The sequence below is a fragment of the Dendrobates tinctorius genome, unplaced genomic scaffold (assembly GCF_039654945.1).
Source record: "Dendrobates tinctorius isolate UK_male_01 unplaced genomic scaffold, ASM3965494v1 ptg000515l, whole genome shotgun sequence".
In the NCBI taxonomy this organism is placed as follows: Eukaryota; Metazoa; Chordata; class Amphibia; order Anura; family Dendrobatidae; genus Dendrobates; species Dendrobates tinctorius.
Window position 1 is genome coordinate 439,144 of NW_027362174.1, and position 23,852 is coordinate 462,995.

The following is a 23,852-nucleotide window of genomic DNA, read 5'->3' on the forward strand; positions in this document are numbered from 1 at the left end:
GGGATATGGGATGACTTGGTGGGGTGATGTGGAGGGGTGTGTATAAGGTTTCTTTTACACGTGTGTGTGTGTGGGGGGGATATGGGAAAGCTTGGTGGGGTGGGGTGATATGGGAATGCTTGGTGGGGTGATGTGGAGGGGTGTGTATAAGGGTTCTTTTTCACTTGTCGTGTGTGTGTGTGGGGGGGATATGGGAAGGCTTGGTGGGGTGATGTGGAGGGGTGTGTATAAGGGCTCTTTTACACTTGTCGTGTGTGTGTGTGTGGGGGGGATATGGGAAAGCTTGGTGGGGTGGGGTGATATGGGAAAGCTTGGTGGGGTGATGTGGAGGGGTGTGTATAAGGGTTCTTTTACACTTGTCGTGTGGGGGGATATGTGAAGGCTTGGTGGGGTGATGTGGAGGGGTGTGTATAAGGGTTCTTTTACACTTGTCGTGTGGGGGGATATGGGAAGGCTTGGTGGGGTGATGTGGAGGGGTGTGTATAAGGGTTCTTTTACACTTGTCGTGTGTGGGGGGGATATGGGAAGGCTTGGTGGGGTGATGTGGAGGGGTGTGTATAAGGGTTCTTTTACACTTGTCGTGTGTGGGGGGGATATGTGAAGGCTTGGTGGGGTGATGTGGAGTGGTGTGTGTATAAGGGTTCTTTTACACTTGTCGTGTGGGGGGATATGGGAAGGCTTGGTGGGGTGATGTGGAGGGGTGTTTATAAGGGTTCTTTTACACTTGTCGTGTGTGGGGGGGATATGGGAAGGCTTGGTGGGGTGATGTGGAGGGGTGTGTATAAGGGTTCTTTTACACTTGTCGTGTGGGGGATATGGGAAGGCTTGGTGGGGTGATGTGGAGGGGTGTGTATAAGGGTTCTTTTACACTTGTCGTGTGTGGGGGGTATATGGGAAGGCTTGGTGGGGTGATGTGGAGGGGTGTGTATAAGAGTTCTTTTACACTTGTCGTGTGTGTGTGAGGAGGATATGTAAAGGCTTGTGGGGTGATGTGGAGGGGTGTGTATAAGGGTTCTTTTACACTTGTCGTGTGGGGGTATATGGGAAGGCTTGGTGGGGTGATGTGGAGGGGTGTGTGTATAAGGGTTCTTTTACACTTGTCGTGTGTGTGTGGGGGGATATGGGAAGGCTTGGTGGGGTGATGTGGAGGGGTGTGTATAAGGGTTCTTTTACACTTGTCGTGTGTGTGGGGGGATATGGGAAGGCTTGGTGGGGTGATGTGGAGGGGTGTGTATAAGGGTTCTTTTACACTTGTCGTGTGTGTGGGGGGATATAGGAAGGCTTGGTGGGGTGATGTGGAGGGGTGTGTATAAGGGTTCTTTTACACTTGTCGTGTGGGTGTGTGGGGGGGATATGTGAAGGCTTGGTGGGGTGATGTGGAGGTGTGTGTATAAGGGTTCTTTTACACTTGTCGTGTGTGTGGGGGGATATGGCAAGGCTTGGTGGGGTGATGTGGAGGGGTGTGTATAAGGGTTCTTTTACACTTGTGTGTGTGTGGGGGGATATGGGAAGGCTTGGTGGGGTGATGTGGAGGGGTGTGTATAAGGGTTCTTTTACACTTGTCGTGTGTGTGTGTGGGGGGGATATGGGAAAGCTTGGTGGGGTGGGGTGATGTGGAGGGGTGTGTGTATAAGGGTTCTTTTACACTTGTGGTGTGTGTGGGGGGGATTTGGGAAGGCTTGGTGGGGTGGGGTGATATGGGAAAGCTTGGTGGGGTGGGGTGATATGGGAAAGCTTGGTGGGGTGGGGTGATGTGGAGGGGTGTGTATAAGGGTTCTTTTACACTTGTCGTGTGTGTGTGTGGGGGGGATATGGGAAGGCTTGGTGGGGTGATGTGGAGGGGTGTGTATAAGGGCTCTTTTACACTTGTCGTGTGTGTGTGTGTGTGGGGGGGATATGGGAAAGCTTGGTGGGGTGATATGGGAAAGCTTGGTGGGGTGGGGTGATGTGGAGGGGTGTGTATAAGGGTTCTTTTACACTTGTCGTGTGGGGGGATATGTGAAGGCTTGGTGGGGTGATGTGGAGGGATGTGTATAAGGGTTCTTTTACACTTGTCGTGTGGGGGGATATGGGAAGGCTTGGTGGGGTGATGTGAAGGGGTGTGTATAAGGGTTCTTTTACACTTGTCGTGTGTGGGGGGGATATGGGAAGGCTTGGTGGGGTGATGTGGAGGGGTGTGTATAAGGGTTCTTTTACACTTGTCGTGTGTGTGTGGGGGGATATGGGAAGGCTTGGTGGGGTGATGTGGAGGGGTGTGTATAAGGGTTCTTTTACACTTGTGTGTGTGTGGGGGGATATGGGAAGGCTTGGTGGGGTGATGTGGAGGGGTGTGTATAAGGTTTCTTTTACACTTGTCGTGTGTGGGGGGGATATGGGAAGGCTTGGTGGGGTGATGTGGAGGGGTGTGTATAAGGGTTCTTTTACACTTGTCGTGTGGGGGATATGGGAAGGCTTGGTGGGGTGATGTGGAGGGGTGTGTATAAGGGTTCTTTTACACTTGTCGTGTGTGGGGGGTATATGGGAAGGCTTGGTGGGGTGATGTGGAGGGGTGTGTATATGAGTTCTTTTACACTTGTCGTGTGTGTGTGAGGAGGATATGTGAAGGCTTGTGGGGTGATGTGGAGGGGTGTGTATAAGGGTTCTTTTACACTTGTCGTGTGGGGGGATATGGGAAGGCTTGGTGGGGTGATGTGGAGGGGTGTGTGTATAAGGGTTCTTTTACACTTGTCGTGTGTGTGGGGGGATATGGGAAGGCTTGGTGGGGTGATGTGGAGGGGTGTGTATAAGGGTTCTTTTACACTTGTCGTGTGTGTGTGTGTGGGGGTGGGGATATGTGAAGGCTTGGTGGGGTGATGTGGAGGTGTGTGTATAAGGGTTCTTTTACACTTGTCGTGTGTGTGTGGGGGGATATGGGAAGGCTTGGTGGGGTGATGTGGAGGGGTGTGTATAAGGGTTCTTTTACACTTGTGTGTGTGTGTGGGGGGATATGGGAAGGCTTGGTGGGGTGATGTGGAGGGGTGTGTATAAGGGTTCTTTTACACTTGTCGTGTGTGGGGGGGATATGGGAAGGCTTGGTGGGGTGATGTGGAGGGGTGTGTATAAGGGTTCTTTTGCACTTGTCGTGTGGGGGATATGGGAAGGCTTGGTGGGGTGATGTGGAGGGGTGTGTATAAGGGTTCTTTTACACTTGTCGTGTGTGGGGGGTATATGGGAAGGCTTGGTGGGGTGATGTGGAGGGGTGTGTATAAGGGTTCTTTTACACTTGTCGTGTGTGTGGGGGGATATGGGAAGGCTTGGTGGGGTGATGTGGAGGGGTGTGTATAAGGGTTCTTTTACACTTGTCGTGTGTGTGTGTGTGGGGGGGGTGATGTGGAGGTGTGTGTATAAGGGTTCTTTTACACTTGTCGTGTGTGTGTGGGGGGATATGGGAAGGCTTGGTGGGGTGATGTGGAGGGGTGTGTAAGGGTTCTTTTACACTTGTCGTGTGTGGGGGGTATATGGGAAGGCTTGGTGGGGTGATGTGGAGGGGTGTGTATATGAGTTCTTTTACACTTGTCGTGTGTGTGTGAGGAGGATATGTGAAGGCTTGTGGGGTGATGTGGAGGGGTGTGTATAAGGGTTCTTTTACACTTGTCGTGTGGGGGGATATGGGAAGGCTTGGTGGGGGGATATGGAGGGGTGTGTGTATAAGGGTTCTTTTACACTTGTCGTGTGTGTGGGGGGATATGGGAAGGCTTGGTGGGGTGATGTGGAGGGGTGTGTATAAGGGTTCTTTTACACTTGTCGTGTGTGTGTGTGTGGGGGGGGGATATGTGAAGGCTTGGTGGGGTGATGTGGAGGTGTGTGTATAAGGGTTCTTTTACACTTGTCGTGTGTGTGTGGGGGGATATGGGAAGGCTTGGTGGGGTGATGTGGAGGGGTGTGTATAAGGGTTCTTTTACACTTGTCGTGTGTGTGTGGGGGGATATGGGAAGGCTTGGTGGCGTGATGTGGAGGGGTGTGTATAAGGGTTCTTTTACACTTGTCGTGTGTGTGTGTGTGTGGGGGGATATGGGAAGGCTTGGTGGGGTAATGTGGAGGGGTGTGTATAAGGGTTCTTTTACACTTGTCGTGTGTGTGTGGGGGGATATGGGAAGGCTTGGTGGGGTGATGTGGAGGGGTGTGTATAAGGGTTCTTTTACACTTGTCGTGTGTGTGTGTGTGGGGGGGGTGATGTGGAGGTGTGTGTATAAGGGTTCTTTTACACTTGTCGTGTGTGTGTGTGTGGGGGGGGTGATGTGGAGGTGTGTGTATAAGGGTTCTTTTACACTTGTCGTGTGTGTGTGGGGGGATATGGGAAGGCTTGGTGGGGTGATGTGGAGGGGTGTGTATAAGGGTTCTTTTACACTTGTGTGTGTGTGGGGGGATATGGGAAGGCTTGGTGGGGTGATGTGGAGGGGTGTGTGTGTATAAGGGTTCTTTTACATTTGTCATGTTTTTGCGACCCCAATATATTTCTGTGGCCCCACAAAAATTCATCGGCGTGCCATGCGCTGTATGGCCTGTATTTACGGCCGTGAAAAAATATCGAGCTTGCTTGATAATTTTCACGGCTCACGGACACAGACTCCTTTGAAATCAATGACACCGTAAAAACGGCAGCTTGCTTTTGCGGCACACCGTATTTGCGGATCGCCATTTTTTTCCCCTCTAGTTTGTTACAACAGGGAAAACCGGCGATAAGAGAAGGTTTATTGTGGCCCGGTTTAGAGGGAGATGTGTGATCGAGCTGTGTGTATGGGGGGGGTCATGTATGTATGGGGGTTCTGGGTGTGTGTGGGGGCATGTGTGTGTAAGGGGATGTGATATTTGTGGGGGGGTGTATGTGAGATGTGTAGTGTGTGTGTGGAGGGTCTATAGGATGTGTAGGGTGTGTGTATGGGATGTGGGGGATGTGTTTATGGTGACATCATTGTCACTTAGGCCTGTTTCACACTTCAGTTTTTTTGTGTCAGTTAAAATCCGCCAAAATGGCAGAAAGCGGATCCGTTGCTATCTGATGTGGACGGATGCCCCCGGAACGTTTTTTTGACTGATCCGCCGAATGAAGATTTTTAAAGGAACCACTGCCCGGGAAGGAGAGAGAGAATTTTCTCTGTCCGCCAGAAATGATTTCAGGGTTAAATTTCCGCCTGACTTCATTCCTCCGGGCATGCGCACTATAAAAATGCGGATCCTGCAGCACAAAAAACATTGCAGGGTCCGTCCAGGCATCTCGGCGGACGCAAAAAAATTGACGGATCCGCAAAAAAACGGATCCAACGGATGGCCATCCGTCAAAATCCGCCGGTAACGCAAATCAATGGGGAAAAAAACGGATTCGCCAAAAAAAATGGCGGATCCGTTTTTTTTGCAAAAACGGCAGATTTTGACTGATGGTCAAAAACGGAAGAGTGAAAGAGGCCTAAGGGGCCAGATAAGGTGGCTGCAATCGGCTCCATTCTTACCGACGACTCCTGCTCCATGGCGCCACCTTGTGTCTCATATCTTTCAGTGCTCCATGTGATATCTAACATCTGACACCATTTATTTCTCTTCCAGAAGGAACTGAGTCTCCCCAGAAGAGGAAGCTTGTAAGTACAGAAGTAAAAACATTAATGTATGTAGGGGGAGTGCAGCTCTGGGGTATAATACAGGATGTAACTCAGGATCAGTAATGTAATGTATGTACACAGTGACTGCACCAGCAGAATAGTGAGTGCAGCTCTGGGGTATAATACAGGATGTAACTCAGGATCAGTAATGTAATGTGTGTACACAGTGACTGCACCAGCAGAATAGTGAGTGCAGCTCTGGGTTATAATACAGGATGTAACTCAGGATCAGTAATGTAATGTATGTACACAGTGACTGCACCAGCAGAATAGTGAGCGCAGCTCTGGAGCATAATACAGGAAGTAACTCAGGATCAGAACTAAATTCATTTTTTCATACAGCGGTTTCTCCCAGAATATTGCCTTTTTTTACTAATTGTGATGCTCAGTACGCAGTATACTGGATCTGCTGCAAAAAATGTAAAATCCAGTATATTGGATGTAGTATTAGAAAAATTACCGTATTTTCCGCTTTGTAAGACGCACTTTTTTTCCTCCCAGATTTGGGGGGAATATAGGGGTGCGTCTTACAATGTGGATATAACTTATCTGTGCTGCAGGTGTCCGGTGCTTGCCTCCGCCGCGCTCTGTCCGCCGGCTGCTTGCCTCCGCCGCGCTCTGTCCGCCGGCTGCTTGCCTCCGCCGCGCTCTGTCCGCCGGCTGCTTGCCTCCGCCGCGCTCTGTCCGCCGGCTGCTTGCCTCCGCCGCGCTCTGTCCGCCGGCTGCTTGCCTCCGCCGCGCTCTGTCCGCCGGCTGCTTGCCTCCGCCGCGCTCTGTCCGCCGGCTGCTTGCCTCCGCCGCGCTCTGTCCGCCGGCTGCTTGCCTCCGCCGCGCTCTGTCCGCCGGCTGCTTGCCTCCGCCGCGCTCTGTCCGCCGGCTGCTTGCCTCCGCCGCGCTCTGTCCGCCGGCTGCTTGCCTCCGCCGCGCTCTGTCCGCCGGCTGCTTGCCTCCGCCGCTCTCTTAATGTGCTGACTTGGGGGCCACAGTCTGACGTTCATCTGTTTGCTCTTTGCTGGGACCAAGCATTAACCTGCAGTTTCTATGTAAATATCGCTGTGCTGCAATTTCCAAAGCTTTGACCCTCCACCCATAAAATATTGAAGGTTGGTCCTCCGTGTAGCTCCTTTGCTCGCAGAAACCCACTGCTCACCTAATTTCCCAAAAGCAGAACCCTCTATCACGGCTGCAGTACTGCATCCTGCCTCCAGATGTCACTGCGGCGATTGGAGTCGGTAAGACAAACCGCCAATTGTGCAGCTGCGGTCACTACTGAGCATGTGCAGAATGTTCAGCACAGATCCCTCTCCGCTAACAGCCGAGATCCGGAGATCTCTACAAGTCTACACTCCCCTGGGAAATGTCACAGTTTTGTCATGTAGAATAACCTTTTCTGACTTTATTCCCTTTAATTTCCCTACAAACCTCTTTTCTGGTAGAAAAGATTAATCAAGTAAAATTTTGGTGGTTGCATAAACCTGCACACCGTTAAACTAATCGTGTGTTGCTGCTCCCTGTGTGTTTCTGGCAGTGCTCAGTATTTTTGATCGGGGGTCGTTCGCTCAGCACATCTCGGATTGCTGATCTTTGCCGGCTCCTCCATGCAGCAGCTCCACAGATTGCAGTGTCATCTCCTGTGTACAGCGCCCTCTTCAGGTCACCACAGACTGTCCCTTGGGTTCAGGTCTAGGCTTGGCCTTTCCAGAACTTCCATCTTCTTGTGTTGAAGCCATTATTTTGGTGAAATGGAGGTTGCTCAGGGTCATTGTCACTGAAAGGTGAAAGTCCTCCTCCTCTTCAGCTTCGTGGCAGAGGCCGGAAGGTTCTGTTTATAATTCCATCCCCCATCCCCAGAGCCCAGTGCTGCCACCACCATGCTTCACTGTGGGAATGGGGGTCTTCTGATTATGACTGATGTCAGATTTGTACCTTCTGGAATTGTCTTATAAAATTGTATGAACTAGGAGCATAATACATAAGATTAACAAAAAAATATCCCCCTAAGTTGTAACTTTATTAATGTAGAATAAAATCTAGTTCCCGAGACACAAGAAAGCTTGCAGGAGTGAAGTGTAAACTGTGAGTATGAGACACATGGATGATTACTAATACACGAGACGCTTTCCCCATGCTGGACTATAGATCTGTCCCTCTCTGCCCCCGAAGACTGGCACCCTATGGGACACAAATTGGTGCCCCGCTCCACGGCGGCTCACCGTCACTGGCCCCGGTTTGTCTGCCACATCCGGCGGTGGTACAGGTAAGGGTTAATACCCTTCACCTAGGATTGATAAATCCTACCGTATCTATGGATCACCACTGTCAATAGTAAAAAAAAAAAAAGGGAGGCAAACTTATAACCCAGCCCTAAAGATAGGGGGAGGACAGAATAGTATCCCAGCCTTAATGTTAGGAGGGGGGGAGGACAGAATAGTATCCCAGCCTTAATGTTAGGGGGAAGGAGGACAGAATAGTATCCCAGCCTTAATGTTAGGAGGGGGGGGAGGACAGAATAGTATCCCACCCTTAATGTTAGGGGGAAGGAGGACAGAATAGTATCCCAGCCTTAATGTTAGGGGGAAGGGAGGACAGAATAGTATCCCAGCCTTAATGTTAGGAGGGGGGGGAGGACAGAATAGTATCCCAACCTTAATGTTAGGGGGAAGGAGGACAGAATAGTATCCCAGCCTTAATGTTAGGAGGGGGGGGAGGACAGAATAGTATCCCAACCTTAATGTTAGGTGGATCGGGAGGACAGAATAGTATCCCCAGCCTTAATGTTAGGGGGAAGGAGGACAGAATAGTATCCCAGCCTTAATGTTAGGGGGAAGGGAGGACAGAATAGTATCCCAGCCTTAATGTTAGGAGGAGGGGAGGACAGAATAGTATCCCAGCCTTAATGTTAGGGGGAAGGAGGAGAGAATAGTATCCCAGCCTTAATGTTAGGGGGAAGGGAGGACAGAATTGTATCCCAGCCTTAATGTTAGGAGGAGGGGAGGACAGAATAGTATCCCAGCCTTAATGTTAGGGGGAAGGGAGGACAGAATAGTATCCCACCCTTAATGTTAGGGGGAAGGGAGGACAGAATAGTATCCCAGCCTTAATGTTAGGGGGAAGGGAGGACAGAATAGTATCCCACCCTTAATGTTAGGGGGAAGGGAGGACAGAATAGTATCCCAGCCTTAATGTTAGGGGGAAGGGAGGACAGAATAGTATCCCAGCCTTAATGTTAGGGGGAAGGGAGGACAGAATAGTATCCCAACCTTAATGTTAGGGGGAAGGGAGGACAGAATAGTATCCCAGCCTTAATGTTAGGGGGCAGGAGGACAGAATAGTATCCCAGCCTTAATGTTAGGGGGAAGGGAGGACAGAATAGTATCCCACCCTTAATGTTAGGAGGAAGGGAGGACAGAATAGTATCCCAGCCTTAATGTTAGGAGGAAGGGAGGACAGAATAGTATCCCAGCCTTAATGTTAGGAGGAAGGGAGGACAGAATAGTATCCCACCCTTAATGTTAGGAGGAAGGGAGGACAGAATAGTATCCCAGCCTTAATGTTAGGAGGAAGGGAGGACAGAATAGTATCCCAGCCTTAATGTTAGGGGGCAGGAGGACAGAATAGTATCCCAGCCTTAATGTTAGGGGGAAGGGAGGACAGAATAGTATCCCACCCTTAATGTTAGGGGGAAGGGAGGACAGAATAGTATCCCACCCTTAATGTTAGGAGGAGGGGAGGACAGAATAGTATCCCACCCTTAATGTTAGGAGGAAGGGAGGACAGAATAGTATCCCAGCCTTAATGTTAGGAGGAAGGGAGGACAGAATAGTATCCCACCCTTAATGTTAGGAGGAAGGGAGGACAGAATAGTATCCCAGCCTTAATGTTAGGAGGAAGGGAGGACAGAATAGTATCCCAGCCTTAATGTTAGGGGGCAGGAGGACAGAATAGTATCCCAGCCTTAATGTTAGGGGGAAGGGAGGACAGAATAGTATCCCACCCTTAATGTTAGGGGGAAGGGAGGACAGAATAGTATCCCAGCCTTAATGTTAGGAGGAGGGGAAGACAGAATAGTATCCCACCCTTAATGTTAGGGGGAAGGGAGGACAGAATAGTATCCCAGCCTTAATGTTAGGAGGAGGGGAGGACAGAATAGTATCCCAGCCTTAATGTTAGGAGGAAGGGAGGACAGAATAGTATCCCAGCCTTAATGTTAGGAGGAAGGGAGGACAGAATAGTATCCCAGCCTTAATGTTAGGAGGAAGGGAGGACAGAATAGTATCCCAGCCTTAATGTTAGGAGGAAGGGAGGACAGAATAGTATCCCAGCCTTAATGTTAGGAGGAAGGGAGGACAGAATAGTATCCCAGCCTTAATGTTAGGGGGAAGGAGGACAGAATAGTATCCCAGCCTTAATGTTAGGAGGAAGGGAGGACAGAATAGTATCCCAGCCTTAATGTTAGGGGGAAGGAGGACAGAATAGTATCCCAGCCTTAATGTTAGGAGGAAGGGAGGACAGAATAGTATCCCAGCCTTAATGTTAGGAGGAGGGGAGGACAGAATAGTATCCCAGCCTTAATGTTAGGGGGAAGGAGGACAGAATAGTATCCCAGCCTTAATGTTAGGAGGAAGGGAGGACAGAATAGTATCCCAACCTTAATGTTAGGAGGAAGGGAGGACAGAATAGTATCCCAACCTTAATGTTAGAGGGAAGGAGGACAGAATAGTATCCCAGCCTTAATGTTAGGAGGAAGGGAGGACAGAATAGTATCCCAACCTTAATGTTAGGAGGAAGGGAGGACAGAATAGTATCCCAGCCTTAATGTTAGGGGGAAGGAGGACAGAATAGTATCCCAGCCTTAATGTTAGGAGGAAGGGAGGACAGAATAGTATCCCAACCTTAATGTTAGGGGGAGGGGAGGACAGAATAGTATCCCAGCCTTAATGTTAGGAGGAAGGGAGGACAGAATAGTATCCCAGCCTTAATGTTAGGAGGAGGGGAGGACAGAATAGTATCCCAGCCTTAATGTTAGGGGGAAGGGAGGACAGAATAGTATCCCAGCCTTAATGTTAGGAGAAAGGGAGGACAGAATAGTATCCCAGCCTTATTGTTAGGGGGAAGGAGGACAGAATAGTATCCCAGCCATAATGTTAGGGGGAAGGAGGACAGAATAGTATCCCAGCCATAATGTTAGGGGGAAGGAGGACAGAATAGTATCCCAGCCTAAGGCTAAGTGCACACGTTGCATAAAATTTCTGCACAAAAACCTGAATCCCTTCCCAGAAACCGCACCTATTTTTCCGCGGCGGGTTTTGCGCGTTTTTGTGCGGTTTTGATGCGTTTTTGATGCGTTTTTTACAGCAGTGGTTTCTAAACACATGGGAGAAGCCAAAACCGCGGAAAAATCCGCAAAATTAATGAGCATGCTGCGTTTTTTACCGCGATGCGTTTTTTTTGCGGTAAAAAACGCATCAATGTGCACAAAAAGTGCAAAATGCATAGAAATGACTGTGCAGCTTATTTTTAGCGGTTTTATAGCGGTTTTATAGTGAAAACCGCGGTAAAAACCGCTAAAAAAACGCTGTGTGTGAACACAGCCTTAATGTTAGGGGGAAGGGAGGACAGAATAGTATCCCAGCCTTAATGTTAGGTGGAAGAGAGGACAGAATAGTATCCCAGCCTTAATGTTAGGAGGAGGGGAGGACAGAATAGTATCCCACCCTTAATGTTAGGGGGAAGGAGGACAGAATAGTATCCCAGCCTTAATGTTAGGAGGAAGGGAGGACAGAATAGTATCCCAGCCTTAATGTTAGGAGGGGGGGGAGGACAGAATAGTATCCCAGCCTTAATGTTAGGAGGAAGGGAGGACAGACTAGTATCCCAGCCTTAATGTTAGGAGGGGGGGGAGGACAGAATAGTATCCCAGCCTTAATGTTAGTAGGAAGGGAGGACAGAATAGTATCCCAGCCTTAATGTTAGGGGGAAGGGAGGACAGACTAGTATCCCAGCCTTAATGTTAGGAGGAAGGGAGGACAGAATAGTATCCCAGCCTTAATGTTAGGAGGAAGGGAGGACAGAATAGTATCCCAGCCTTAATGTTAGGAGGAAGGAGGACAGAATAGTATCCCAGCCTTAATGTTAGGGGGAAGGAGGACAGAATAGTATCCCAGCCTTAATGTTAGGGGGAAGGACGACAGAATAGTATCCCAGCCTTAATGTTAGGGGGAAGGGAGGACAGAATAGTATCCCAGCCTTAATGTTAGGAGGGGGGGAGGACAGAATAGTATCCCAGCCTTAATGTTAGGAGGAGGGGAGGACAGAATAGTATCCCAGCCTTAATGTTAGGGGGAAGGAGGACAGAATAGTATCCCAGCCTTAATGTTAGGAGGGGGGGAGGACAGAATAGTATCCCAGCCTTAATGTTAGGAGGAGGGGAGGACAGAATAGTATCCCAGCCTTAATGTTAGGAGGAAGGGAGGACAGAATAGTATCCCAGCCTTAATGTTAGGGGTAAGGGAGGACAGAATAGTATCCCAGCCTTAATGTTAGGGGGAAGGGAGGACAGAATAGTATCCCACCCTTAATGTTAGGAGGAAGGGAGGACAGAATAGTATCCCAGCCTTAATGTTAGGAGGAGGGGAGGACAGAATAGTATCCCAGCCTTAATGTTAGGAGGAAGGGAGGACAGAATAGTATCCCAGCCTTAATGTTAGGAGGAAGGAGGACAGAATAGTATCCCAGCCTTAATGTTAGGGGGAAGGAGGACAGAATAGTATCCCAGCCTTAATGTTAGGGGGAAGGAGGACAGAATAGTATCCCAGCCTTAATGTTAGGAGGAAGGGAGGACAGAATAGTATCCCAGCCTTAATGTTAGGGGGAAGGGAGGACAGAATAGTATCCCACCCTTAATGTTAGGGGGAAGGGAGGACAGAATAGTATCCCAGCCTTAATGTTAGGAGGAGGGGAGGACAGAATAGTATCCCACCCTTATTGTTAGGGGGAAGGAGGACAGAATAGTATCCCAGCCTTATTGTTAGGGGGAAGGAGGGCAGAATAGTATCCCAGCCTTATTGTTAGGGGGAAGGAGGGCAGAATAGTATCCCAGCCTTAATGTTAGGGGGAAGGAGGGCAGAATAGTATCCCAGCCTTATTGTTAGGGGGAAGGAGGGCAGAATAGTATCCCAGCCTTATTGTTAGGGGGAAGGAGGGCAGAATAGTATCCCAGCCTTAATGTTAGGAGAAAGGGAGGACAGAATAGTATCCCAGCCATAATGTTAGGGGGAAGGAGGACAGAATAGTATCCCAGCCTAAGGCTAAGTGCACACGTTGCATAAAATTTCTGCACAAAAACCGGAATCCCTTCCCAGAAACCGCACCTATTTTTCCGCGGCGGGTTTTGCGCATTTTTTTGCGCGGTTTTGATGCGTTTTTGATGCGTTTTTTACAGCAGTGGTTTCTAAACACATGGGAGAAGCCAAAACCGCGGAAAAATCCGCAAAATTAATGAGCATGCTGCGTTTTTTACCGCGATGCGTTTTTTTTGCGGTAAAAAACGCATCAATGTGCACAAAAAGTGCAAAATGCATAGAAATGACTGTGCAGCTTATTTTTAGCGGTTTTATAGCGGTTTTATAGTGAAAACCGCGGTAAAAACCGCTAAAAAAACGCTGTGTGTGAACACAGCCTTAATGTTAGGGGGAAGGGAGGACAGAATAGTATCCCAGCCTTAATGTTAGGGGGAAGGGAGGACAGAATAGTATCCCAGCCTTAATGTTAGGAGGAAGGGAGGACAGAATAGTATCCCAGCCTTAATGTTAGGGGGAAGGAGGACAGAATAGTATCCCAACCTTAATGTTAGGAGGGGGGGAGGACAGAATAGTATCCCAGCCTTAATGTTAGGGGGAAGGAGGACAGAATAGTATCCCAGCCTTAATGTTAGGAGGAAGGGAGGACAGAATAGTATCCCAGCCTTAATGTTAGGTGGAAGAGAGGACAGAATAGTATCCCAGCCTTAATGTTAGGAGGAGGGGAGGACAGAATAGTATCCCACCCTTAATGTTAGGAGGAAGGGAGGACAGAATAGTATCCCAGCCTTAATGTTAGGAGGAAGGGAGGACAGAATAGTATCCCAGCCTTAATGTTAGGGTGAAGGAGGACAGAATAGTATCCCAGCCTTAATGTTAGGAGGGGGGGGAGGACAGAATAGTATCCCAGCCTTAATGTTAGGGGGAAGGAGGACAGAATAGTATCCCAGCCTTAATGTTAGGGGGAAGGAGGACAGAATAGTATCCCAGCCTTAATGTTAGGGGGAAGGGAGGACAGAATAGTATCCCAGCCTTAATGTTAGGAGGAAGGGAGGACAGAATAGTATCCCAGCCTTAATGTTAGGGGGAAGGGAGGACAGAATAGTATCCCAGCCTTAATGTTAGGGGGAAGGGAGGACAGAATAGTATCCCAGCCTTAATGTTAGGGGAAGGGAGGACAGAATAGTATCCCAGCCTTAATGTTAGGGGGAAGGGAGGACAGAATAGTATCCCAACCTTAATGTTAGGAGGATCGGGAGGACAGAATAGTATCCCAGCCTTAATGTTAGGGGGAAGGGAGGACAGAATAGTATCCCAGCCTTAATGTTAGGGGGAAGGGAGGACAGAATAGTATCCCAGCCTTAATGTTAGGAGGAAGGGAGGACAGAATAGTATCCCAGCCTTAATGTTAGGGGGAAGGGAGGACAGAATAGTATCCCAGCCTTAATGTTAGGAGGATCGGGAGGACAGAATAGTATCCCAGCCTTAATGTTAGGGGGAAGGGAGGACAGAATAGTATCCCAGCCTTAATGTTAGGGGGAAGGGAGGACAGAATAGTATCCCAGCCTTAATGTTAGGAGGAAGGGAGGACAGAATAGTATCCCAGCCTTAATGTTAGGAGCAAGGGAGGACAGAATAGTATCCCAGCCTTAATGTTAGGGGGAAGGGAGGACAGAATAGTATCCCAGCCTTAATGTTAGGGGGAAGGGAGGACAGAATAGTATCCCAGCCTTAATGTTAGGAGGAAGGGAGGACAGAATAGTATCCCAGCCTTAATGTTAGGAGCAAGGGAGGACAGAATAGTATCCCAGCCTTAATGTCAGGAGGAAGGGAGGACAGAATAGTATCCTAGCCTTAATGTTAGGGGGAAGGGAGGACAGAATAGTATCCCAGCCTTAATGTTAGGAGGAAGGGAGGACAGAATAGTATCCCAGCCTTAATGTTAGGAGCAAGGGAGGACAGAATAGTATCCCAGCCTTAATGTTAGGGGGAAGGGAGGACAGAATAGTATCCCAGCCTTAATGTTAGGAGGATCGGGAGGACAGAATAGTAATCCCGGCCTTAATGTTAGGGGAAGGGAGGACAGAATAGTATCCCAGCCTTAATGTTAGGGGGAAGGGAGGACAGAATAGTATCCCAACCTTAATGTTAGGGGGAAGGGAGGACAGAATAGTATCCCAACCTTAATGTTAGGAGGAGGGGAGGACAGAATAGTATCCCAGCCTTAATGTTAGGAGGAGGGGAAGACAGAATAGTATCCCAGCCTTAATGTTAGGAGGAGGGGAGGACAGAATAGTATCCCAACCTTAATGTTAGGAGGAGGGGAGGACAGAATAGTATCCCAGCCTTAATGTTAGGAGGGGGGGAGGACAGAATAGTATCCCAGCCTTAATGTTAGGGGGAAGGAGGACAGAATAGTATCCCAGCCTTAATGTTAGGGGGAAGGAGGACAGAATAGTATCCCAGCCTTAATGTTAGGAGGAAGGGAGGACAGAATAGTATCCCAACCTTAATGTTAGGAGGGGGGGAGGACAGAATAGTATCCCAGCCTTAATGTTAGGGGGAAGGAGGACAGAATAGTATCCCAGCCTTAATGTTAGGGGGAAGGAGGACAGAATAGTATCCCAGCCTTAATGTTAGGGGGAAGGAGGACAGAATAGTATCCCAGCCTTAATGTTAGGAGGAGGGGAGGACAGAATAGTATCCCAGCCTTAATGTTAGGAGGAGGGGAGGACAGAATAGTATCCCAACCTTAATGTTAGGAGGTGGGTGGGTCGCAGCGGCAGCTTTGGACACACACTCGGGTAATACTATCTTCATGCACCTTTAGTGGTATTTTTGACAGCTCATGGTGTGTAGCCCAGTAGGTAATTCGGTTACTATTATTCTCTGGTCCGTGCACTGTTGCTAGTTATAAGATAAGGCTATTGTGGCACAAATACTACTATGCATCTCAGATAATGGTTGTTCTATTGGTCTCGTTTAGGTATATTATGGCTATCAAATATGCTATTGAGCATTTACTTTAAATAATGTAGTGTTTTTTGTCTAATCCAGCTGCATGCAATTTTCTCAAGTTTTTTGAGGCATTATTTATACCCTTGGATGTTTTTATGTAATATCCTTTGATTGTGAATAAAATTGTAATATCTTGCTATACATTCCTTGTGCTATAAATTTTTTTTTTTGGCATTTAGTTTATAAATGTATCACGGAGTGTGACCTATGGTGTTTTAGGTTAGAAGGACTAATATGTATGCGTTTCCGTATCCACTGTATATTCCTTTTGTTTAAAGTTTTTGCCTTCTCAGCCTTTTCAGGTGCCAGGGGCCGGGGCTCTGTGGGCCGGGGCTCTGTGGGCCTGGCCGGGGCTCTGTGGGCTGGGGCTTTGTGGGCCTGGCTGCACAGTGGCATTTTGTGATATCCTTAACTTCCATAGGAATGAATGGGAGTTCCAGCAATCTTGTGCGCGGTGGCATGTGCCTGTTTTGATGCCGCCAAGTTTCCGGCAGTATACAATGCATGCTCCCACCGCACGAGGCTGCACGTCACCCATAATCAGCACACTGAGACACGGGTGATGGCCTCTGACTCCAGACATCTACCTGGTGTTCATCTACCTCTTAGTGAGCCATGCTTTGCACTGCAGCTCTGCTTGTTCAGATTGCAGCAGTCATTGGTGCACACGGTGCCCACCAGGCCATGGGTCCAGTTTTTCAGACTTCTTGGTGCAGCTTGTAACGTGCCTGTTTTCCGCTCCGTCTCCTCCTGATGACGGTCGGGTGTAATCTGCCCAGATTGATCCAATGCATTGGAGTGGCCGCTGTGAGAGTAACAGCTGCCCCCTGCCCGGCCCCCGCATTGTGCCAGCTCCCCTCCTCCACCTGCTGGTCTCTCCGCTCCTTGATTTGCTGTTGTGATATCCGAGGCCGAGGTTCTCTGGGTGTCGGTGATCTGCTGTCGCCCATATCAGGCGAGCCGGCTATTTATATGACTGGAGTCTGAGGGTGGCTAAAAACAAGGCTGGTGAGAGGGATGATGAGAGTGCTGCTCCTGCTGCCCCCTGCCTTCAGGTTGACAACACCTCTGGTCTCCTTCCACTCACTTCTATCACTTTTTTGAACTTCGGGTTTCCCGTTTGGACGCCGCCATGATGAAACGCAGGAGAGAGAGACTTGGAGCATCGAACCTCCGACTGCAGTAAGCGTCGGTGCCGCTGATTGTGGGGCTGTCACTCGGGGGACACTGCATTAGTTTCTACTAGTGTGCGGGGGGGGGGGGCACTTATTGGCCTGTCTCGGGTGGTCCTTCACTCCCATAATCCAGAAGGTATGGTTTCCTATTGATCTCAGTCACAATGAGCCTGACGGTTAAATGATAGCGGAGGGACGAGGCGGCCTCTTTCCTTACTGACGGGGAGATAGGCCGGGGGCTCTCTTTCCTTACTGACAGGGAGATAGGCCGGGGGCTCTCGTTCCTTACTGACGGGGAGATTGGCCGGGGGCTCTCTTTCCTTACTGACGGGGAGATGGGCCGGGGGCTCTCTTTCCTTACTGACGGGGAGATGGGCCGGGGGCTCTCTTTCCTTACTGACGGGGAGATGGGCCAGGGGCTCTCTTTCCTTACTGACGGGGAGATGGGCCGGGGGCTCTCTTTCCTTACTGACGGGGAGATGGGCCGGGGGCTCTCTTTCCTTACTGACGGGGAGATGGGCCGGGGGCTCTCTTTCCTTACTGACGGGGAGATGGGCCGGGGGCTCTCTTTCCTTGCTGACGGGGAGATGGGCCGGGGGCTCTCTCTCCTTGCTGACGGGGAGATGGGCCGGGGGCTCTCTCTCCTTGCTGACGGGGAGATGGGACGGGGGTTCTCTTTCCTTGCTGACGGGGAGATGGGCCGGGGGCTCTCTTTCCTTGCTGACGGGGAGATGGGCCGGGGGGCTCTTTTCTCACGGGGAGATGGGCGCTTTGCCTGATCACCTGGTGGCCGCAGTTGGGCGCTTTGCTTGGTCTCTTTGTGGCTGCTGTTTGGCGGGGGCCTCGTCCTTTGGTGGCCACAGTTGGGCAGTAAGCCTCGTCCCTTGGTGGGCTCTTTGTCTGGTCCCTTGGTGGCCACATTTGGGCGGGAAGCCTCTTCCCTTGGTGGGCTCTTTGTCTGGTCCCTTGGTGGCCACAGTTGTGTGGGGGGGCCTCGTCCCTTGGTGGCTGCATTTGGGCGCGGGGCCTCGTCCCTTGGTGGGCTCGTTGTCTGGTCCCTTGGTGGCTGCAGTTGAGCGGGGGGCCTCGTCCCTTGGTGGCCGCAGTTGGGCAGGGGGGCCTCGTCTCTTGGTGAGCTCGTTGCCTGGTCCCTTGGTGGCCGCAGTTGGGCGCGGGGCCTCGTCCCTTGGTGGCTGCATTTGGGCGGGGGGCCTCGTCCCTTGGTGGGCTCGTTGCGTGGTCCCTTGGTGGCCGCAGTTGGGTGGGGGGCCTTAATCTGCAGATCAGTGTGTTACCAGAGCTGATAATGCCTGCTGTTCCCTGATTTTCTTGCTGCCTTTTAATAAGTCCTTTTTGTGATGTCCTGTCAGAATTTTTTGCCCGCTGTATCCCCATGGTCGTGGAGGTGACGTGCCACCCTGTGCAGAATCCCCATCATCCACACCAAATCTCCAGCTTCTGAAGGTGCCGTACAGCGCGGACTGTGCTCCTGACATCGCTCCTTTTTTCACTTGTTCTCTGATGCAGAGTAATGCTGGCAAACCAGCACAATGGAGGTAAGGAGGCGACTGTGCTGCGGGGCTAGCAGCAGGCCGGTATGGCCTGGTAACGTCTGGGGAGAACGCAGCTTCCTCTCTACACTGTGTGACCTTAAGGACTATTGAGAGATCCTGACATGGTGACCTCCCGGGGCGAGGTTCATGGTGTGATCCTGTGGGAGGACATGTTCTGCTGCTGGTCATCAGTGACCGTTCAGTGAGGACCTGCAGAGCGTTTACAGTGTGTGCTGGAGTCAGCAGTGCTCTGAGACCCTTCCCTATCCCCAGCATCTCTGCTGCCACAGATTATTTGACCCCGTAGCTCCCAGCCTCCACTCGCCCCCCCTCTGTTGCCCTGTAGCTCCCAGCCTCCACTAACAACCCCCCCCCGGGAACCCGTAGCTCCCAGCTTACACTCCCCTCCAGTGCTCTGTAGCTCCCAGCCTCCACTCGCCCCCTCCGATGCCCCGTAGCTCCTAGCCTCCACTCGCCCCCTCCGGTGCCCTGCAGCTCCCAGCCTCCACTCGCCTCCTCCAGTACCCCGAAGCGCCTAGCCTCCACTCACCCCGTCTGATGCCCCGTAGCTCCTAGCCTTCACTTGCCCCCTCCGATGCCCCGTAACTCCTAGCCTCCACTCGCCCCCTCTGGTGCTCCGTAGCTCCTAGCCTCCACTCGCCTTTTCCAGTGCCCCGTAGCTCACAGCCTCCACTCCCCCCTCCGATGCCCCTTAGCTCCTAGCCTCCACTCCCCTCCAGTGCCCTGTAGCTCCCAGCCTCCACTCCCCCCCTCCGATGCTCCGTAGCTTCTAGCCTCCTCTCCGCCCTCTCCGATTCTCGTGGCTCCCAGCCTCCACTCGCCCCCTCCGATGCCCCGTAGCTCCTAGCCTCCACTCGCCCCCTCCGATGCCCCGTAGCTCCTAGCCTCCACTCGCCCCCTCCGATGCCCCGTAGCTCCTAGCCTCCACTCGCCCCCTCTGGTGCCCCGTAGCTCCTAGCCTCCACTCGCCTCTTCCAGTGCCCCGTAGCTCACAGCCTCCACTCCCCCCCTCCGATGCCCCGTAGCTCCTAGCCTCCACTCCCCTCCAGTGCCCTGTAGCTCCCAGCCTCCACTCCCCCCCTCCAATGCTCCGTAGCTCCCAGCCTCCTCTCCGATGCTCGTAGCTCCCAGCCTCCACTCGCCCCCTCCGATGCCCCGTAGCTCCTAGCCTCCACTCGCCCCCTCTGGTGCCCCGTAGCTCCTTGCCTCCACTCGCCTTTTCCAGTGCCCCGTAGCTCCCAGCCTCCACTCCCCCCTCCGATGCCCCGTAGCTCCTAGCCTCCACTCCCCTCCAGTGCCCTGTAGCTCCCAGCCTCCACTCCCCCCTCCAATGCTCCGTAGCTCCCAGCCTCCTCTCCGATGCTCGTAGCTCCCAGCCTCCACTCGCCCCCTCCGATGCCCCGTAGCTCCTAGCCTCCACTCGCCCCCTCTGGTGCCCCGTAGCTCCTTGCCTCCACTCGCCTTTTCCAGTGCCCCGTAGCTCACAGCCTCCACTCCCCCCTCCGATGCCCCGTAGCTCCTAGCCTCCACTCCCCTCCAGTGCCCTGTAGCTCCCAGCCTCCACTCCCCCCCTCCGATGCTCCGTAGCTTCCAGCCTCCTCTCCGATGCTCGTAGCTCCTAGCCTCCACTCGCCCCCTCCGATGCCCCCGTAGCTCCTAGCCTCCACTCGCCCCCTCCGATGCTCCGTAGCTTCTAGCCTCCACTCCCCCTGATGCCTTGTAGCTCCAAGCCTCCACTCCCCCTGGTGCCCTGTAGCTCCCAGCCTCCACTCCCCCTGGTGCTCTGTAGCTCCCAGCCTCCACTCCCCCTGGTGCCCTGTAGCCTAGTCCTGCTTACGCCATCAGCATTGTATCTGTTGCTTTGTGAAGAAATTGTCTTGCATTTCAGACTGGGGGGGGGGGCAGTATTACCCTGCTGTGGTGCAGAGGTTAAAGGGGTTGTCCGGGCTTTTCACATAATCTCAGTGCATATCTGTAATCTCAGTGCATATCTGGGCTGCAGAATGATGACAATAAGTAATTTACATTCTGTCACCAGTTTGCAGGGTTTTCTAGATATCAGTCTGTTGCTTCTGAGCAGAACGTCCAAGGGGGGGTGTGTTCTGGCATTGAAATGAGAACTGGTCGTTTCCTCCTACTCTACTAAAAACCTGCCCTCCATAGCAACAAGCCCTCCCTGTCCACATAAACAAGCACTCCTCGCACAGTAACAAATCCTCCTCCTCTAGCAGCCTAAGTGCAGAGAGCAGAACCACCCAGTTGCTCCTCCCCCAGACACACACTAAACAGTGATCTATTGAAAGTGAAACTCTAGTGAGGAGGGAAAATCGTAGTAGAGTAGGAGGAAACGACCAGTTCTCTCCCCCCCCCCCCCACCCACTCCCCGGCCTGGCCTCGCGTTCCTCTCCACCTCTCCCCCGGCCTCGCTCTCCTCTGCCCTCCCCCCCGGCCTGCCTCGCGCTTCTCTCCCCTCCGCTCCCCCCCGGCCCGGCCTCGCGCTCACCCGTCTCCCCCCCCGGCCCAGCCTTGCGCTCCTCTCCCCATGCCTGTGGGGTGAATGTGTTTGGGGGCGCCCCGGGTCACATGTCTACTCACTAGTGGGCTGTGAATGGCAGTCCCCCGGGCGGCGGGTGTCGCTCCTGGCTGGACTCTTATTACTGTCACATCCAGCAGGAGATTAACTCTATTATAGCAGCGGAGGATTAGAGGAGACGTCACTTCACCCTCACAAGACGCTGCTCCTCATGAAGAGGATCCGGAGCAGGAGAGGCGGCACAATGCACCTGCCTCCACGTCTGCTCGGTCCTGGGGGACGCTGCCGCAGCTGCACAGACGCTCCAGACCGTGATGAGGGGTCTCCTGAATCATGTCGGACTCTTCCTGGACTGTACTGTCCAACTTCTCTCTGCTGGAGACCCAAACGCTGAGGAGATCTAGGAGGTAAAGGGTGTGATTGGTGAGCGCTGCTCTTGGTGCTGTACTTCTCTGGCTTTGTGGGTCAGTTTTCTTCCTGAGGGTGGCATCTCTAGATCCTCCACGGTGGAGATGATCCTTGCTCCAGGTGTGAATCCACATGGAGAGGGTGGCGGATCTGGGCAGCGGGCGACCTTCGACCAGCATCACGCTGACAGATGACGGGACTGTATACGGGGAGCGCTGCCATCCTCTGTACACGGGACTGTATACAGGGAGCGCTGCCATCATCTATGTACACGGGACTGTATATGGGGAGCGCCTCCATCATCTATATACACGGGACAGTATACAGGGAGCGCCTCCATCATCTATATACACGGGACTGTATACGGGGAGAGCTGCCATTATCTATGTACACGGGACTGTATACAGGGAGCGCTGCCATCCTCTATATATACAGTACTGTATACGGGGAGCGCCTCCATCATCTATATACACGGGACAGTATACAGGGAGCGCCTCCATCATCTATGTACACGGGACTGTATACGGGGAGCGCTGCCATCCTCTGTACACGGGACTGTATACGGGGAGCGCTGCCATCATCTATGTACACGGGACTGTATACGGGGAGCGCTGCCATCCTCTGTACACGGGACTGTATACAGGGAGCGCTGCCATCATCTATATACACGGGACTGTATACAGGGAGTGCCTCCATCATCTATATACACGGGACTGTATACGGGGAGCGCTGCCATCCTCTGTACACGGGACTCTATACAGGGAGCGCTGCCATCATCTATATACACTGGACTGTATACAGGGAGCGCTGCCATCATCTATATACACGGGACTGTATACGGGGAGCGCTGCCATCCTCTGTACACGGGACTGTATACGGAGAGCGCTGCCATCATCTATGTACACGGGACTGTATATGGAGAGCGCCTCCATCATCTATATACACGGGACTGTATACGGGGAGCGCCTCCATCATCTATATACACGGGACTGTATACAGGGAGCGCTGCCATCATCTATATACACGGGACTGTATACGGGGAGCGCTGCCATCCTCTGTACATGGACTGTATACGGGGAGCGCCTCCATCATCTATATACACGGGACTGTATACGGGGAGCGCCTCCAACATCTATATACACGGGACTGTATACGGGGAGCGCCTCCATCATCTATATACACGGGACTGTATACGGGGAGCGCCTCCATCATCTATATACACGGGACTGTATACGGGGAGCGCCGCTATCATCTATATACACGGGACTGTATACGGGGAGTGCCTCCATCTATATACACGGGACTGTATACGGGAGCGCCTCCATCATCTATATACACGGGACTGTATACAGGGAGCGCCTCCATCATCTATATACACGGGACTGTATACAGGGAGCGCCTCCATCATCTATATACACGGGACTGTATACGGGGAGCGCCTCCATCATCTATATACACGGGACTGTATACGGGGAGCGCCGCCATCATCTATATATACGGGACTGTATACGGGGAGCGCCTCCATCATCTATATACACGGGACTGTATACGGGGAGCGCCGCCATCATCTATATACACGGGACTGTATACGGGGAGCGCCTCCATCAGCTATGTACACGGGACTGTATACCGGGAGCGCCTCCATCATCTATATACACGGGACTGTATACGGGGAGCGCTGCCATCATCTATATACACGGGACTGTATACGGGGAGCGCCTCCATCATCTATATACAAGGGACTGTATACGGGGAGCGCTGCCATCATCTATATACACGGGACTATACGGGGAGCGCCTCCATTATCTATATACACGGGACTGTATACGGGGAGCGCCTCCATCATCTTTATACACGGGACTGTATACGGGGAGCGCTGCCATCATCTATATACACGGGACTGTATACGGGGAGCGCCTCCATCATCTATATACAAGGGACTGTATATGGGGGGCGCTGCCATCATCTATATACACAGGACTATACGGGGAGCGCCTCCATCATCTATATACACGGGACTGTATACGGGGAGCGCCTCCATCATCTATATACACGGGACTGTATACGGGGAGCGCCTCCATCATCTATATATACGGGACTGTATACGGGGAGCGCCTCCATCATCTATATACAAGGGACTGTATATGGGGGGCGCTGCCATCATCTATATACACAGGACTATACGGGGAGCGCCTCCATCATCTATATACACG

At 51.8% G+C, this 23,852-nt stretch overlaps 1 protein-coding gene across 1 annotated transcript in view; it reads left to right on the forward strand.

The window, feature by feature from the left end:
* LOC141078201 (microtubule-associated serine/threonine-protein kinase 2-like) overlaps window positions 1-23,852 on the forward strand; it is a 200,269-nt gene that overhangs the window by 88,385 nt on the left and 88,032 nt on the right. Inside the window, 1 exon segment of the mRNA XM_073565000.1 lies at window positions 5,581-5,612. Within this exon segment, the coding sequence (XP_073421101.1) occupies window positions 5,581-5,612 (32 nt within the window).